At 38.7% G+C, this 18,631-nt stretch overlaps 1 protein-coding gene across 2 annotated transcripts in view; it reads left to right on the forward strand.

The window, feature by feature from the left end:
* The first annotated feature begins 3,127 nt into the window (after nt 1–3,127).
* Nucleotides 3,128–18,631, forward strand: part of LOC139746265 (failed axon connections homolog) — a 37,640-nt gene continuing 22,136 nt past the window's right edge. Inside the window, exons 1-5 of one of the 2 annotated variants that reach the window (XM_071657302.1) lie at nt 3,128–3,401; nt 8,323–8,478; nt 10,435–10,567; nt 14,362–14,558; nt 18,025–18,230. In XM_071657302.1, coding sequence (XP_071513403.1) covers nt 8,324–8,478; nt 10,435–10,567; nt 14,362–14,558; nt 18,025–18,230 — 691 coding nt within the window. In that variant the 5' untranslated portion in view covers nt 3,128–3,401; nt 8,323. Of the gene's footprint in view, nt 3,402–3,669; nt 3,820–8,322; nt 8,479–10,434; nt 10,568–14,361; nt 14,559–18,024; nt 18,231–18,631 lie in introns of those variants that run through there. The other variant, XM_071657301.1, reaches the window with a different exon arrangement.

Raw genomic sequence — 18,631 nt, forward strand, 5'->3', positions numbered from 1 at the left:
TGACTTAAAGGGGTGGGGGTTAAGAAATCTTCCTATCCTGTTTTACTTTGCAAAGATAAGCAACAGCAAAGGGGGCCAAACAAGGATTTTTCCCTCAAAGACTGTCATCTGTTCTTGACATTACCTTGCTGCTATGGAAAATGATTGTGCATGAAAAAAATTTTTAATTTTTCTAGGTTTATTCTAGTAACCAATGAAACAACTTTGCCATCTTATCAAACACTGACTAGTTTGTAAGATTTTTGTTGCCTATAAAAGCTTTCAATTTGTTTAATCAAACAAAACTTCCTTGATTGTTGCTCTTAGATGTTATTAAATAGAAATTTACTTTTGTTCAAAACAAGTCTCTGAACTCTTGGTACACAAGTTTATGATGGCTGTGTTAATTTCTATGAGACTTTGAAATTAGTGACTGAATTTAACATCAAATGGCTCAAAAGTTTTAAGCTAAAACGCAATGTGTTCTTACCAATCTAGTTTAAAGGTTTTCATCACTGCCTTAATACTTTCATAATTTTCCCCCATCCACCCATTTAACCAAAGCCTGGATGTGCACCTGGGTTATATATACTTAAATGTCCGCTACCAGATACCTATAGCACTTGATTCTTCCACACTCCTCCCCAGTCATGCACTGGCTCCAACCATCCTTTTGTGCTCCCTTTTGTTATACCGTTTCATTACTTTTGTTTAGTCAGGACCTCCAATCCTGCACATCATTACTTAGACCCTAGCTTGTTTTTGGCAATTATATGGTTTGAAAATTATAGTCTTGATTATAAAGAGGGATAACATAAGTTTTGCAGGAAAAAAGATTGGACAGTAATAAAAGAGGATACATTGAAATAAAAGAATAATAGAACCAGGACATGGTGGTGGTATGGGTAAGGAATATCCATGATTGGTAAACAAGTGCTGAACTCTTTTTCAGTGCTAGTGCTAATCCTTAAACTGAGGCATACATCTAAATTGAATCTCGCCTTGTGAGCAAAACAGAATCCCATTTCAGATTATACTCTGTATGTAGTATACTTTACTATGGGAAGGTAAGAAGTCATTGGGGAGGGCTCTGTTGTTGCCACAGATATTTCCTGTCTGGCAGTATGAATACTCCTCGGGTATGTATGTAAAAGATTATGGATTTTTTTTCCATACACACAAACACAGTACACACTTTTTTATTTACTTTCCAATCGTGGTTTTACATATCCCATATAGAATGCAGGCTGGAAGGTGCTAAAAATGAATAATCCCAAAAAAGAGGTTTGTGTGAGGAAATATTAGAGCAGATTGAATGAAGAATGGCAGCAGTTGAGAGTACATGAAACAAAGGGAATGGCTGGGGCCTGTGAGGTTTCTAGGAAAGCTCTGCTTACATGTGTGACAAGTGTGTAGCTTGCAACAAGTAGCATGTAGGTGTGTCAGAAAGGATAGTGAGAGGTGAGGGTGAAGAAATAAAGTCTGTGAACAAGAAAAGTGTATAGGTATTACCCTCAGGAAAGGAGTGCACATGTACAATAGGAAGTGGCAAGGGGTCAAGAGGAAGGTGTACAGGCTGAAAAAGAAGTTACATGAGAGTAGCAACTTTAGGGAGAATAAGAAAATGATTTGGAAGATGAAAAGTGTGAGGAGAACAAGAGAGCAAGCCTAGCCTTGCTTAGTTAAAACCGTGTGTTGCGGCCCTAAGGTATGTGAGTCACCTACAGTAGTTAGTTGGTTTAGGTTTTTGGTTTACTGACTAGAAAGTCATTAAGGCCATCAATGCCAAACTATGTCCTCTGAGCAAATAATCTTTTAACTCCTTTTTCAGATATTAAGGATAATTCTAAGACCACGTATATTCTTGCTAATAGAAATGCCTTGCTTTCACAATGTATTGGAGTGTGTGTGTGTGTGTAAAGGTGCTAAAATTTAGCTTGGTGCAGTCTCTTGTCACTTGGGTGTGCCTTTACTACCACTTTTTGAGTGTGTGTGTGTGTGTGTGTGTGCTCTTGTTGCCATTTCTGGCACAGGATGGCCTGTGTGTAACTAGTGTAGGGGGCTCTTATGCGGATGTGTGTGTGTGGGGGGGGGGGGTAAAATGTTTTGAATTGCTGCATTCTAAATGAATTAGTTTCATGATCCATGTAGCGTGTGTGTGTGTGTGTGTGTGTGTAAAGGTTCGCCAATACTCAGCTTTGCACTGGCTCAGGGTTGCCATTACTGACACAAGGTGGCTCATGTATAACTGTAGGGTACTGTAAGGTGGATTTGTGTGTAAAGAAATATGTGTATGTAGTGTCAGAACAGGGCCGGCCCCAGCCTTTTGGGGTACCTTCGCTGTCTCTGTTTGGCACCCCTCTACCCTTCAAACTCCCCTTCCCCCTAAATCAAGAACTCTGTGGGGGAGGGGGAACATGACCCCCAGAAAAAAAAACCTGAAAATTTAGGGGTATCTCGGACAGCATTACCTGCTTAAGGATGTCATATGACAGTGGGTTAGGGACCTACGCTTTAGGGCGACGCAGGGAAAGCTGGTGAATTTTTGGACTAGAAATCTAACTCTTCATCCCTTGGTAAACCCGACTGGAAGTGAATTTCAATGACATCTCCATAGAAAGATTTGAGACTTGCTCCCAGGGTCAGTGGGTACAAAATCAGATTCCATATGATTTCAAGCTAACCATTATGGACTCTTTGCTGATAATTGAAGAAACCCGTCATTTTCCTCATTAACTGAGAAAAAAATGTGTTAATTGCACGACATGAACATTGAAGATGGATATAAATGTGTTTGTACGCTGACCATGCTTCGAGGCTGCTGGAAGGCTTGCAGTATTGCATAAAACGGGCCAAGGCTCATTTTACAGAAAATTATCAACTCCAGTAAAAGATTCTGAACATCCTCATATTGAATACTTATTAAACAAACGTAGTATTCTATATATATTAGAATTTTTCAAGTCTGGTCAAGACCTTTCTGTGCACTTTATTCAACACGAAAGTTGATCCCCGAGTCTTCTATCATTAAGTTATTGTAAAATGACTGCCAACGCCGTGAAGCAGTGAAATTGAGCCCCAGCAACAGTCCCCAGGTGAACTTGAGACCTTGTAGTGTCATGCAGACTCAGCAACTTAAGCTCATCATAATTGCGTCATCCCAAGGACGCAACCTTACGCCCCTTATACGCAACGTAAAACTAGCGAGATTTCTAAGTCGAAACTGTGTGTCAGCAGAAGATACAACAGGAAAGTGGTATGCAGTTTTATTCCTATTGATTCATTCATCAGAAGTTGCTGGCAATATAATTACAGTGGGATTTAGCCTGCGACGACGTGAGTGACGGCAGTTCTGTAAGTCACGTAGAAGAGGCCGAGTGTAGCAAGGTGTCTGCTCGTGTGGCGAGGAAATTTGATCAAATGTAAGTCATTTGTACATGTATAAGCTCAGTATTCCATGAGTATGAGTGCCATATGATATATACAGATATGAATGATAATAGATTACCTATGACCACTATGGGTTAAGAGGGTAGACGTATTGTACATTTTTTTCCCTTATACACAGATAATTCACAGGAGGCCCAGTATTATAATTTTTTTTAATGAAAATTTGTTCATATAATTTCACAATTTTTTTTTGCTATTTTTAGACGCATTGCTAATTTAGGCCCCGGCCTCTGTACCTTTTGTCTATGTTTACAAACAAATGATGACTCTGGCTGGCTGGCTGGCCTGGGGTGGTGTCATGTGCAGCTTTGGTATTGGCAAACCAACCTCACTACCACCGGTATAAGACAGACATTGAGTCGGTAAAACGGAAAGAAAAATGCCAAGGATGTAGGTATTTTAGAGGGTGTTAAGTGTCTTTTGGAGATGGGTAGGTGGGGTGTTATATGACAGGTAAAATGAGTTGGCGGTACAGTTATATGACAGGTAAGGTTAAGTTGGTGGTAGGGTTATATGACAGGTAAAATGAGTTGGTGGTACAGTTATATGACAGGTAAAATGAGTTGGTGGTACAGTTATATGACAGGTAAGGTTAAGTTGGTGGTAGGGTTATATGACAGGTAAAATGAGTTGGTGGTACAGTTATATGACAGTTAAAGCTAAGTTGGTGGTAGGGTTATATGGCAGGTAAAATGAGTTGGTGGTACAGTTATATGACAGTTAAAGCTAAGTTGGTGGTAAAGTTATATGACAGTTAAAGCTAAGTTGGTGGTAGGATTATATGACACTTTAAGCTAAGTTGGTGGTAGAGTTATATGACAGGTAAAGATGAGTTGGTGGTATAGTTATGCGACAGTTAAAGCTAAGTTGGTGGTAAAGTTATATGACAGGTAAAGCCAAGTTGGTGGTAGGATTATATGACACTTTAAGCTAAGTTGGTGGTAGAGTTATATGACAGGTAAAGATGAGTTGGTGGTACAGTTATACGACAGTTAAAGCTAAGTTGGTGGTAGAGCTATATGACACGTAAAGCTAAGTTGGTGGTAGGATTATATGACACTTAAAGCTAAGCTGGTGGTAGAGTTATAGGACAGGTAAAACTAAGTTGGTGGTAGGATTATATGACACTTAAAGGTAAGTTGGTGGTAGGGTGGCTTGTTATTACTCTTAATGGGTCATAAGGAGAGGGTTTTTACACTCTTATTGTCCCGTCTCAATCTTTCATTATGTACCCGTGTCTTTGCTCTTATACACACACGCACACACTCACTCACTCACCTCAGCTTAGCTAGTAACTGTTTTTGATACTATGGTATTCGCTTTTGCAGTTATTGTGAAACCATTGCAATTTTGCATCTAGTTCGATTGTCTTGTTTGACATTAATGTTTGATGTACACCTTGGGACAAACTGTAATTTGCATGTGTTACTGAATGAGGGCATCATTGGAAATAAGGGTTTTTGTATATCTTATATACTATCTTCCACGACATATCTATGTATGTAGAATTGTATATGTATAAATTTTTGCTGAGACGACAGTCATTAGGTCATATTTATGGTATTGACGTATAAATTAGACTCTAACAGCAGTTTGTATCCTTTAGTAAAGTTGTGTCTGGGTAAATTGCCAGTTTAGCTATGCATGGAAACAAGCTTTAAATGATGATTTTGTTCTTGTTGATGTAGGAAATATAAGAGTTGCAGGATATATTTGGAGTAGTATAGTTTGTTCCTTGATAATAGATAAGGCAATAGTAGTGTGGGCTATGAATATCAGGGAAAATGTGGTATTGATTTATTCAAAAGTGTCTTTGCTGCATTGACAAGAGTGTGGAAGGAAGATCATTGTGTGTTAAAGAAAAAATAGTTATGTTTGAAAGTACTCTGTAGGTCACCAGATGAGAGTTTTATAGATGTGAATCTTTGGCCCTGAATGCAAAAGAACAGAACGGAATGGGAATTTTAGAAATTAAGTGCCACAGGACAATATATGATACATGAAATGTTAATTGTAAGAGCAAGCTGTGTCAGTAACCATAGTCTGATTTAGAGAGCTGCCCACAGTATGCTAAGATTACTTGGAAATATAGAGAGGATGAGCAAAGACTGGCCAAGACGATATGTGTCAGAAGTCAAGAAAGCAAGAGGGAGGAGAACACTGAGATGGGTATGTAAGGATGGAACACCAAAGGTCATGCCTAATCGTAGGTGTGACTGGTATGTTTTGATGAGAATATTACAAATCCTGACAACTAGGGAGGTTATGTAGGGCTTTCATGAATTATTAAGACAAATCCTGACAACTAAGGAGGTTAAGGAGGGTTTTCATGAATTATTGAGTTTTTAACTCCACATTTACTCTGATGTACTGATATTGCCAGTGTACTTATATCACCACGTGATATGATGATAACATCCAATAATATATAATGCTCCAAATCATGCTCAGCAACTGCTATTGTAATATCAAAACACTACATCAGCACAGCAGAACAAAATCACTGCTGTGTTTAAAGCTAATTGTGATGTGGAGCTAATTAAGATAATTACCCTGAGAAATTACGTGTAAAAAAATTCGTTTAAGTTCCTTTGGCATCTGATATGTATATCAACATTAATGCGACTCTGCTGGGGACTGCGTGGGATTTCTACATACTGGGAGGCTGAGCAGCAGCATTACCAACAGCTTGGTCTGTTGTTTGTTTAAGTATGTTTTTGTCGTTTGGTGTGACAGTCATTTGTGAGTCTAGGATGATTCAGTATAACACGGAAAATTCTGTCATATTTCAGCTGCTAGGGTAATGTTATTGAGTTTTCCACAGGTTTTACTGATCCTGTGTGTGATTTACTTTAACCCCACATTTTCCTTGATCTTAGTCCTTTGTACTCTCATGTATGTGTAACTGTAATGTTAGGAAAAAAAAATGCTTCATATCAATTTAGTACCATTCCAAATTATGCTTAGGATCATGAGGAGCTGCCTAGATTCAAACCCTTGACAAGGCATTTGGGTCACTACCAACCCAGATATTTATCCTCCCAGCAGAACTGGTCATTAAATGGGCACTTGGTATGAGTTAGGATATCATACAACCTTGGATTCCTTTTCTTTGGCCTCCAGCAGCAGAGATGTTAAACTCATTTGGAATGAGGTCCTCATTAAGACTGCACTTTTTTCCATCCATTGATAATGACAGCTTCCTCCCCCTTTGTGATTCATTTATATCTTATCTCTTTGACCGTGTTTTCACATTTACTTTCATGATTTATGGATTTTATGATGTCACTATGTACTATTGTGTAAGTGTGTGTTTCATATTATAATGTATAAGTAATGATAGTATATGATGTTTTTGATGAGTGTCTACAAATTGGCAAAACTGGCTGCTCATTGTTCCTTTGAATTCAGTGCCTTAATTTTTTTATGCCCTTTCCAGTTTGTTCATTATTGTAGATGGATGTTAGCATTGAGAGGCATAGATATTTGTGAATGTACAATAATAATGTACTCGTAATGCTTTTGATCGGTGCTCATAAGTTGGCAGTGTGGTGCTTCTTAGCTGATTTTAAATCCAACTATTCAGTTTTTTCATGGCCTTCACACTTCGTTCATCATTTTAAAAGTAAGGAGCAAGGATTCTTTAAACGTTTTACACTTGAAGTTTATGCCATTTTGCAGAGATCATTTGTAAATATTTTATTTTAAGTTCTCTTCTTTTCCCACACCCTCATGTTATTGTATGTTCCTCATAAATATTAGTGCCAGATATGGGAACTATGGTTTTACCTCAATAAAAAAAATTGTTCTGTAGTTTTGAAGATTCATTTCCAAATTGTGCTGGAGAACTGACAGTTTCTGGGAATGCAGCTGTAAATTCACTATGGAGCCAGAGGGTTGAGGAACAGAATTGGATTTTTATGATGCAAAAATAACCTACCAAGCATTTTCTGTCATATAGTTGAGGATATTGAAATGCATCTAGTATAAGTATGATTTTTTTATGTTTGTAGTTTCTTGTGTTAGTTGAGATTGTGCCAGGAAGAGACAAAGAGTTGAGATGTGATGGTGCCAGGAACAGACAAAGAGTTGAGATGAGATGGTGCCAGGAACAGACAAAGAGTTGAGATTGTGCCAGGAACAGACAGAGTTGAGATAGTGCCAGGAACAAACAAAGGAATATCCTCAGTTGCATCTGTGCTGTTCCCTGATATGAAGGTATATGTTAACTCTATTTAGACGGAAAGAAAGCTGAGTTCTTGAAACACCAATGGCAAACAATAACAGTACTGGTATATTGCAACCCTACAATAATCATGTGGAGTACCTTGGAGCATTTATTTGCCACTCTCCTTGGGTATTATGCAATTGATTTTAGAAACATACATAAAATCAGAGATCTTGCAGGTGGAATGCTTAGTTTGTATGGGATTCATTTTAGAGAACATTAAGATTGTCACATACATAGTAGAACATGACATTTATGATAGGCAAGCTAAAGTTAACACTTTTTGGTAGCAAACCTGAATTAGCGTAAGTTTGATATAAGTTTTGTTTGACTTTAAGTTCTGTGGAGTCATGCCAAAGTACTGTGCAGTTGCCAGAATCAAGACAGGCTTTTACAATCTACAGACTCGTTATCCAGAATAGCTTTTTTTCTACCATCATAATTGTATACTGAGTATGAGAATTATTTTATGCCTGAAACATGTAGGGTATATGCTGGTAGTCATTAACTGAAAAAAAGTAGATAGATGAAAATCCCCAGCTATTTCATCATTGGGGAATGATAAGTTCATTGAGTTTATGCAATGGCTGGATTATTTAGTAACTAAAGGCTATATATATGCCACAGCTAAATAGTATAGCAGTTACATATGTATATTTTTTCAGAATGGCTTTTGTTGCAATGACTGGGTGGACACCACTTAGGATTGCTGAGAGAGGCCTAAAGTGGCTTTGGGGTAAGAGCAAACCCCTGACTGTTGCAGCTGTTGTTGTAATTGGTACTGTCCACGTTACCAGCTACATCAAAAAGCAGAAGAGAAGGTATTGCACTTTATATTCTGGAGTTACATTTCTGTTTTTGATAATATATGTATGTGTTCATGTGCATAGCATCAGACTGAGGAGGAACACTGTCGTTTCAGAAGTGGTAGATGATGTGTGAGTCAGGTGTTTGTTTTAAAGGATTTGTGTGAGAAATACTTTGATAGACAGAATGACTTGAATGTGGCATTTTTGGATCCGGAGATATTAAATGATATGGTTGATATAGAGGCCTTGAGGAAAGCTAACAGAACCAGTAAAAAGTTGTTATCAAGAGTGTAAGGCATGTATATGAGCAGAAAGAGAGGAGAGTGAGTGGTTCTGTGTGAACTTAGGTTTGTGGCAGGGATATGTAATGTCACCATGTCTGTATGATTTGCTTATGGATGGTGTGGTGTAGTAAGGGAGGTAAATGCAAGGGTTTTGGAGAGACTCTATTATGCACACTTACAAACTCTTTCACTAGTGCCTGTAGAGTTTTAGTCTGGATTTAGCTACCAAATCAGTGTCATCCAAAAACTACAACTCTTAAGCTTCCAGTTTCCAGCTTACTAAAGACTCATGTTCAAAGACCCTTGCATTTACCTCCCTCACCATGTAGCAATGGGTATATCACACACACGTAATGCAGACCAACCTATAAAGGGAACTGCACTTACCACTTACTCTCCTCCCTTCCAACCAGTGCACATGCATTATTTTCCTGGTAGAACATCATTTCGTGTGGTAACTTTTCATGTACCCCATGATACCAAAGCACCTTTCATAAGGAACCTCAATTACCCCTCAGGCACTTTACTTTGGGTCATACATGTGATGAACACACTTATTAATTAGTTAGCAAAAAAGCTAAGCATTCTCCCTTTCTTAGATTACTCAATCATGATCACCATTTCTCTTCCAGTTCACTGCTTGCTAAGCTTTTCCCTGTTTTCATATCATATACACTAGGAACCTCATGCCTTTCTTTTGCACCTTCGGTTGCTATATCTCCTACCCTTGCATTTAAATCCTTTAGCATTATAAGTGAATCCCTTGCATGAAAACTGTCAAAGTGCTCACTCAGCTCCTCTCAGTACGCTTTCCTTTCTTCTCCTCTTTCACTTTTTGGTGCATAGAGCACTGACAAATCACCTAGCTCTCATTGTGTACAAATTACTAAACCACATCAACCTTGAACTCATTTCCATGCACTCTGTCTTTCTTCTGTAGAAGTGTCACCTCCTTTGCTTTTATTCTTACTAATTTCCTACTTTACCCTCTTGAACATTTTAATGTTATTTTCCTCCTTACTATTCAACTTTGATTCGCCCACATCCAGAATGTTCAGGCTTCTCTCATCAAATATTGCACCCCTCTCTCCCTTCATGAAATTCTGACTGCAACCACACACATTAAGACATCCAAAATCATTCCTTTGTTTCTATATCTAGAAAGTCAGGATACTAAAGAGAAGGATTTCCAACTCACCCTCTGCATGTAACCCTGATACAGATGTTCCTCAACCTTCGATGGGGTTATGTTCTGATAAACCCATTGTAAGTAGAAAATATCGTAAGTTGAAAATACATTTAATACTGTACATCTAACGTACTGAACATCATAGCTTAACCTAGCTTACTGTAAACATTCTCAGAACACTTACATTAATGTACATTTGGACAAAATCATCTAACACAAATCTTATTTTTTAATAGTGTTGAATATCTCACCATCGTAAAGTTGAAAAATTGTGAGTCAAACCATTGTAAGTTGAGGGTCATCTGTAGTTACTTTCTACAATACACAACTATATATCTTTTTCCCAGGTCCACTGGGATTAATAGATGAATTTATTTCAACCATTGTCCATAATGGTTCTAGTTATATTACTCAAGATGAAAGCTAGACTTTTATTATAGTTTAAAACTTTGGAAACCTTTAAATCTTACTCAGATAATTTTCAATATTCAACAGAAAGAAGTGGAATAATGCTGGAAAAGATGTAGTGGTGTTGCACATGTTCCCTCGAGGATACTTCTGCCCAAATCTCTCTCCCTTTGTGGTGAAACTAGAAACTTACTTGCGGATGGCCAAGATCCACTACCAGGTAGGTATTCATAACTGTATGACAATTTAGCAGTTTTCTAGTATCCCTTATTATCATTGTCCTATCATTTCTCTATCTCACGTAGTCATTTAACTATTGTACTATCTTTTTTTTTTTTTTTTTTTTTTTTTTTTTTATACTTTGTCGCTGTCTCCCGCGTTTGCGAGGTAGCGCAAGGAAACAGACGAAAGAAATGGCCCAACACCCCCCATACACATGTACATACACACGTCCACACACGCAAATATACATACCTACACAGCTTTCCATGGTTTACCCCAGACGCTTCACATGCCTTGATTCAATCCACTGACAGCACGTCAACCCCTGTATACCACATCGCTCCAACCCACTCTATTCCTTGCCCTCCTTTCACCCTCCTGCATGTTCAGGCCCCGATCACACAAAATCCTTTTCACTCCATCTTTCCACCTCCAATTTGGTCTCCCTCTTCTCCTTGTTCCCTCCACCTCCGACACATATATCCTCTTGGTCAATCTTTCCTCACTCATTCTCTCCATGTGCCCAAACCATTTCAAAACACCCTCTTCTGCTCTCTCAACCACGCTCTTTTTATTTCCACACATCTCTCTTACCCTTACGTTACTTACTCGATCAAACCACCTCACACCACACATTGTCCTCAAACATCTCATTTCCAGCACATCCATCCTCCTGCGCACAACTCTATCCACAGCCCACGCCTCGCAACCATACAACATTGTTGGAACTACTATTCCTTCAAACATACCCATTTTTGCTTTCCGGGATAATGTTCTCGACTTCCACACATTTTTCAAGGCTCCCAAAATTTTCGCCCCCTCCCCCACCCTATGATCCACTTCCGCTTCCATGGTTCCATCCGCTGACAGATCCACTCCCAGATATCTAAAACACTTCACTTCCTCCAGCCTCTCACCATTCAAACTCACCTCCCAATTGACTTGACCCTCAACCCTATTGTACCTAATAACCTTGCTCTTATTGACATTTACTCTTAACTTTCTTCTTCCACACACTTTACCAAACTCCGTCACCAGCTTCTGCAGTTTCTCACATGAATCCGCCACCAGCGCTGTATCATCAGCGAACAACAACTGACTCACTTCCCAAGCTCTCTCATCCCCAACAGACTTCATACTTGCCCCTCTTTCCAAAACTCTTGCATTTACCTCCCTAACAACCCCATCTATGTCTGTATTTTCCTTGTGTAACTGCTGAAACATTCCTCATGTGTTAATACACTTATATCTTATTGCAAGGTTTTACGACTCAACTTTCTGTGCGATTGTCAGAGCCACACATAGAATTCTTTTTTATTTATGTTTTGGTGGTGAATGGAAGCATGGAATGGGAGTCTTATGGTAGGTTGAGGAGGCTAAGGTTCTAGGATCATTGAAGAATGTGTGGAATGGGAATACATTATCTGAGGGCAAAAATGGGTATATTTGAAGGTATAGTAGTTAGAACAATGTAATATGGATGCACTGCTTGGTCTATAGATGAAAATGTGCAGAAGAGGTTGGATGTGTTGGAAATGAAATGTTTGTAATGTGTAGTGTGAAATGGTTTGATCGAGTGATTTAAAGAGTGAGAGAGAGGTGTGGGAATGAAAAGCATTTGGATGAGAAAGCTGAAGAGGGAGTGTTGAAATGGTTTGGGCATGGGAAAAGAATGTGTGAAGAGAGGTTGACTCTCTGTCTATCTATCTTTCAATATCTGTGATGCCTGTTCTCAACTGGAATTCTCTGATGGGGAGGCCTCAGCAATAGAGTTTCCATAACTAGTAAACTCAAGTGCCACATATAGCCATTAGTGCCTCACATTTAGTAGGCCACTGGGAGAGGGCAACGGTAGTGCAGTATTTGCGGAGGCTCCTGCCTACTGACTACATCCCGAAGTGGAAGGAACAAGGAGAAATGGGAGATCAAATTGGAGATAGAAGGATGGAGTGAAAAAGATTTGAGTGATGGGGGCCTGAACATGCAGGAGGGTGAAAGGCATGTATGGGATAGAGTGAATTGGAACTATGTGGTATACATTGGTCAATGTGCTGTCAGTGGACTGAACCCAGGTATGTGAAGCAGCTAGGGGAAACCATTGAAAGGTCTGTAGGGCCTGTTTGTGGATAGGGAGCTGTGGTTTCAGCTAGAGAATGGATGTGAGCAATTGTGACCATTCTTTGACTGTACCTGGCATTACCTTGCAAGTGCTGGAAACTGTAATCAGGTAAAAAGAAAAAAAAAAAAAAGAGTATTTTTAATGCTACATCTCTCACTTACAAGATGTATGATGAATGAATAGATACTGCATTGTGAGTGTTGACACTCTTAGATATATTTTTTGTAAAAAAAGTCATTGGGTTAGGATATGACATAGGTGTCACCAACAATCTTTGTATTGCTGAGCACTATCTAGGCAATTATGCTTTTCCCAGAACTGTATTATATTTCCCTGGGTAAATCTAAGCCTATATCTTCAGTTTCTTTTTTTAGTCTTATATCATGTTCTTTCACTGCAAATTATTAAAAGAAATTTCCCTTTACTTGAAAGCCACTCGGTTTTCAGGAGAACTAGAAGTTTCAAATACAAGAAATTTCAAATGCCTGGAAAAGGGTTAAGTTGCTAGCTTGCATTGGCCACTCAGATGCAACATTACCAAACCCTAAGTGGAGACACAAAAATGCCCCAGTATTTGAAAGCAAATTCAGAGTGATATCTATAAAAGACATAAGCAGCACCGAAGAGAAAAGAAAGGGATTGAGAAGGGATTGAGAAGTGAGGAAGGAGTTCAGTGGGTAAATTGTTCTGTATAGGAAAAAATTAGACCTCTTACAGCTTAAATGGACCTCCTACAGCTTAAATATCTGCTGTGAAGAAAAAAGATTTTTAGGAACTGCTGTCACTTTTTCCTTTTTTTTTTTTTTTTAAGATTTGGCTAGTTCACTAAGTTGTTTGTAGGTAGTAATTGGTAGGCAGCCATTGGTAGGCAGACAGTGACCAGGAAGGTATATTACTAGTACTACCTGCTTAGATATTAGGAGGGTTAGTAAAAGCTGCATAGTGAGCCAGCACCTCTGTGGTGGTCAAGTTGCACTCCTCTGACCAAGGTAGCTGCCTTTCTTTCTGCCTCACCCTCAAATGTACTGCTGGCATTCTGTCCACAGACTTACAATCTCTCCTTGTCACACACAACACTTGACAACACTTGACTCACACAGCTCATTCTTCATGTCTGTAGATTATCCTGTGGTGAGCCCTGTATGCTAGCTCTGTCTTTTGGCAAATGGTTGGAGCAGTAGATAGGAATAGTAGGTAGGAACATTTAGGAGCATGAGGTAGAAGTAATAGGTAGGACCATTAGGTAGAAATAGGAGGTATGAACATTAGGCAGAATCATTGGTAGAAGTAGTCAGTAGGAACATTAGATAGGAGCCTCTGCAGACACTGCACTAGATTTGCTCTCTGCCTGTGGTCTGTTAAGGGTGAGGTACAGAAGGCTAAGAAGTGGCAGTGGAGTTCACTAGTTATGCAGACTTTATTGTCGTGGCCAAGCCCTTGAGGGTGTTTCATAGGGGAATAGATGTCTGAGATAAAGACAGATAAATAGTAAGTTGTTTCTTAAGCATTTTTTGCCTCTTGTCTTCTGTAAATTTACCTTAGCAGATGCAGTGATTGCAAAAGATTTTAAAAGAAGAGTTTTTCTTTCCCATTGAATGTGTTTACAGCTGAATTAGTTTTATATGGTATTTTATGATGAAAGTGTTTCATTAATTGATCTTGGATAATTTTAGGTAGATTATGAAGAACCAATAGGACCAAAGGGTAAATGCCCATGGATTACCCTTAATGGGGAGGAGATTGGAGATTCTCAGCTGATAATAGAGAAGCTTGGGTCAAAGTATGGCAAGGACTTCAGCTCTGACCTAACACCTGAACAATATGCCATAGCTCATGCCATGAGGGTAATGGTTGATGAGCATTTACTCTGGTGAGTTAGATTTATTCTTAGACTGTTTTGAGTACTGAAGATGAATCCATTGTTCATGTTTATTCTTGACATATAATTTTGTTGGAGATTGTAAAATGTGATTCCCTTTCTATAGAAGAGCTTGTTAGTCTCAGTTGAGTAAAAACACTTAGGCATGTTTTAGAAACCTACATATATTCTAAGCCAGTTGATATTGCAAATTTTCAGTACACCATTTTAGTTTTGTAGTACAATACCTGTTTTTTGATGCAAGCTTTAACCATTACATTTTATGGTTAAAATAGATTGTGTAGTTGACATTTTCCTGTTTACACTAAAAAAAATCGTCTCCATGACTCTGCAATCATGAGAATAAGGTTCCATCTTTTTAAATCTTGGTGTTTGATATTCCATATTATCATTACATCACTGAAAAGTGCACTTTTACTACTTCCTTTACTATTGTGATTGTTCACTCATTGTTATCATTATGTATTTCTGGATCATTTGAGTTTGTTGGCTTATTATATAACATTAACACAGCTATGCATTTCTTTCTTGTACTTACAACATGAACACCACAATGCAGTTGTTTCCTATATTTACACTCCCTATTATATATTGTCCAAATGGACCATCTCCCACTATTTCCTGAAACTTGTTATCTCTTATTAAACTACACCACGTAGTGTTGTCAAACATTTCATTTCCAACTCATCTACCATCTATACCTTCAGACACATCCATTTTTACCCTACCAGCTGATATGGTTTGGACATATGGAGAGAATGAGTGAGGAAAGGTTGATGAAGAGGATATATATGTTAGAAGAGGAGGGAGCAAGGAGAAAGGGGAGACCAGATTGGGGTTGGAATGATGAAGTGAAAAAGATGTATAGTGATCAGGGCCTGAACATGCAGGAGGGTGAAGGGCATGCATGGGATAGGGTGAATTGGAACAATGTGGCATACGGGGATCAGCGTGCTGTCACTGGTTTGAAAAAGGGCATGTGAAGCAGCTGAGGTAAACCATAGAAATGTCTTTGGGGCCTGATTGTGGATAGGGATGTATATATTTTAAGTAATGAGGTAGTGCCTGGAAACAAAGACAGACACATCCACTCACATACACACACACACACACACATATATATATATATATATATATATATATATATATATATATATATATATATATATATATATATATATATTTTTTTTTTTTCATACTATTCGCCATTTCCCGCGATAGCGAGGTAGCGTTAAGAACAGAGGACTGGGCCTTTGAGGGAATATCCTCACCTGGCCCCCTTCTCTGTTCCTTCTTTTGGAAAATTAAAAAAAACGAGAGGGGAGGATTTCCAGCCCCCCGCTCCCTTCCCTTTTAGTCGCCTTCTACGACACGCAGGGAATATGTGGGAAGTATTCTTTCTCCCCTATCCCCAGGGATAATATATACATATATGTTTATTTATTATTTATTATACTTTGTCACTGTCTCCTGCATTAAAGAGGTAGCGCAAGGAAACACAAAATAATGACCCAACCTATCCACATACACATGTATATACATACATGTCCAAACATGCACATATACATGCCTATACATTTCTTCGTATACATATATATACATACACGGACATATACATATATACACATGTGCATGATTCATACTTGCTGCTTTTATTCATTCCCATCACCACCCTGCCACACATGAAATGACACCCCCTTCCCTGCACACGTGCCCGAGGTAGCACTAGGAAAAGACATCAAAGGCCACATTCATTCACACTCAATCTCTAGCTTTCATGTATAATGCACCGAAACCACAGCTCCCTTTCCACATCCAGGCCCCACAAAGCAAAATGAATAAATAAAATTCCTCGTGTGCATGCGGGGGGAGGGGGTGTCATTTCATTTGTGGCTGGTTGGTGACAGAAATGAATGAAGGCAGCAATTATGAATTAAATACATGTGTATATATGTATATGTCTGTGTATGTGTATATATATGTATACATTGAAATGTATAGGGATGTATATGTGCGTGTGTGGACGTGTATGTATATACATGTGCATGTGGGTGGGTTGGGCCATTCTTTCGTCTGTTTCTTTGTGCTACCTCGCTAATGCGGGAGACAGCGACAAAGTATAATAGATAAATATTTGTTTATTTATTTATTTTGCTTTGTCGCTGTCTCCTGTCTTAGCGAGGTAGCGCAAGGAAACAGATGAAAGAATGGCCCAACCCACTCACATACACATGTATATACATACACGTCCACACACACAAATATACATACCTATACATCTCAATGTATACGTATATATACACACACACAGACATATACATATATACACATGTACATAATTCATACTGGCTGCATTTATTCATTCCCATCGCCACCCTGCCACACATGAAATGATAATCCCCAACCCCCTCATGTGTGCGAGGTAGCGCTAGGAAAAGACAACAAAGACCACATTCGTTCACATTCAGTCTCTAGCTGTCATGTAATAATGCACCAAAACCACAGCTCCCTTTCCACATCCAGGCCCCACAGAACTTTCCATGGTTTACCCCAGACGCTTCACATGCCCTGGTTCAATCCTTTGACAGTACGTTGACCCCGGTATACCACATTGTTCCAATTCACTCTATTCCTTGCACGCCTTTCACCCTCCTGCATGTTCAGGCCCCGATCACTCAAAATCTTTTTCACTCCATCTTTCCACCTCCAATTTGGTCTCCCACTTCTCCTCATTCCCTCCACCTCTGACACATATATCCTCTTTGTCAATCTTTCCTCACTCATTCTCTCCATGTGCCCAAACCATTTCAAAACACCCTCTTCTGCTCTCTCAACCACACTCTTTTTATTACCACACATCTCTCTTACCCTATTATTACTTACTTGATCAAACTACCTCACATCTCATATTGTCCTCAAACTTCTCATTTCCAGCACATCCACCCTCCTCCGCACAACTCTATCTATAGCCCACGCCTCGCAACCATATAACATTGTTGGAACCACTATTCCTTCAAACATACCCATTTTTGCTTTCCGAGATAGATAAATAAATATATTAGGTAGGAGCCTCTGGAAACACTATGCCAGAGTTGCCCTGTGCCAATAGCCTGTTAAGGTTGAGGCAATAAATGCTGAGAAGTGGCACTCGAGTTTCACCAGTTATGGAGACTCTTTTCCCATGGCCATCCCTGTGAGGGAGTTCCTGGAGAAAATGGGCATTAGAGATATAGACATAGTATTGCTGTTGCTAAGTAGGACCTCCTGGTATGGTATTAGCCTACATACTGTGTATGGAGATTGTACTGGAAAGACTGTATGAGTTGCAAAAGTCAATATAGCTGTCTTTATAATGTTGCATGTGCACATTGTAGGAGCCTTTTTAGTGTGATATTATTTCATTATAGCACAAGTAATCTAAAGTATTTTTTGAGAGTAAGACTTCTGTACTCTTCAGGTGCCTTGTAGTTTGGCGCTACATTGTAGATGGCGGTGCTTCACTTTCCATCTGCATGAAGTTCCCTGTATTTTTTCGAATTTTGATCCCTGTGTTCCGTAGAAAAGTTAAGAAAGCGGTTTGGATGCAGGGTATTGGAAGGCATAGCTTTTCTGAGGTAGAGGAAATTGGGAGAAAGGATTTGTCAGCACTTTCAGCTTTCCTTGGTAAGTAGTTTCTTTCATATGGTCTTGCTTGGTTGCATAATTTTTTGATGATATTTGTACATTAATATGAGATGTAATATGATGTAGTATTATGTTTTTTTTTTGATATTGAGGATATTGCAGTGTTTATTCCCATAAATCAGTTAAGATATGGACACTGTTTCATTCAGGCCTCTAATGTAGGTGTATGAATTCATTGGTGTAGTGGTTAGTGTTTCTAACCATGATGCATTTACAGGCAAACGCGGGAGACAGCGACAAAGTATAATAAATATAAATAGATATATATATATATATATATATATATATATATATATATATATATATATATATATATATATATATATATATATATATATATTTTTTTTTTTTTTTTTCATACTATTCGCCATTTCCCGCGA

The sequence above is a fragment of the Panulirus ornatus genome, chromosome 64, assembly GCF_036320965.1.
Source record: "Panulirus ornatus isolate Po-2019 chromosome 64, ASM3632096v1, whole genome shotgun sequence".
NCBI classification, from domain to species: Eukaryota; Metazoa; Arthropoda; class Malacostraca; order Decapoda; family Palinuridae; genus Panulirus; species Panulirus ornatus.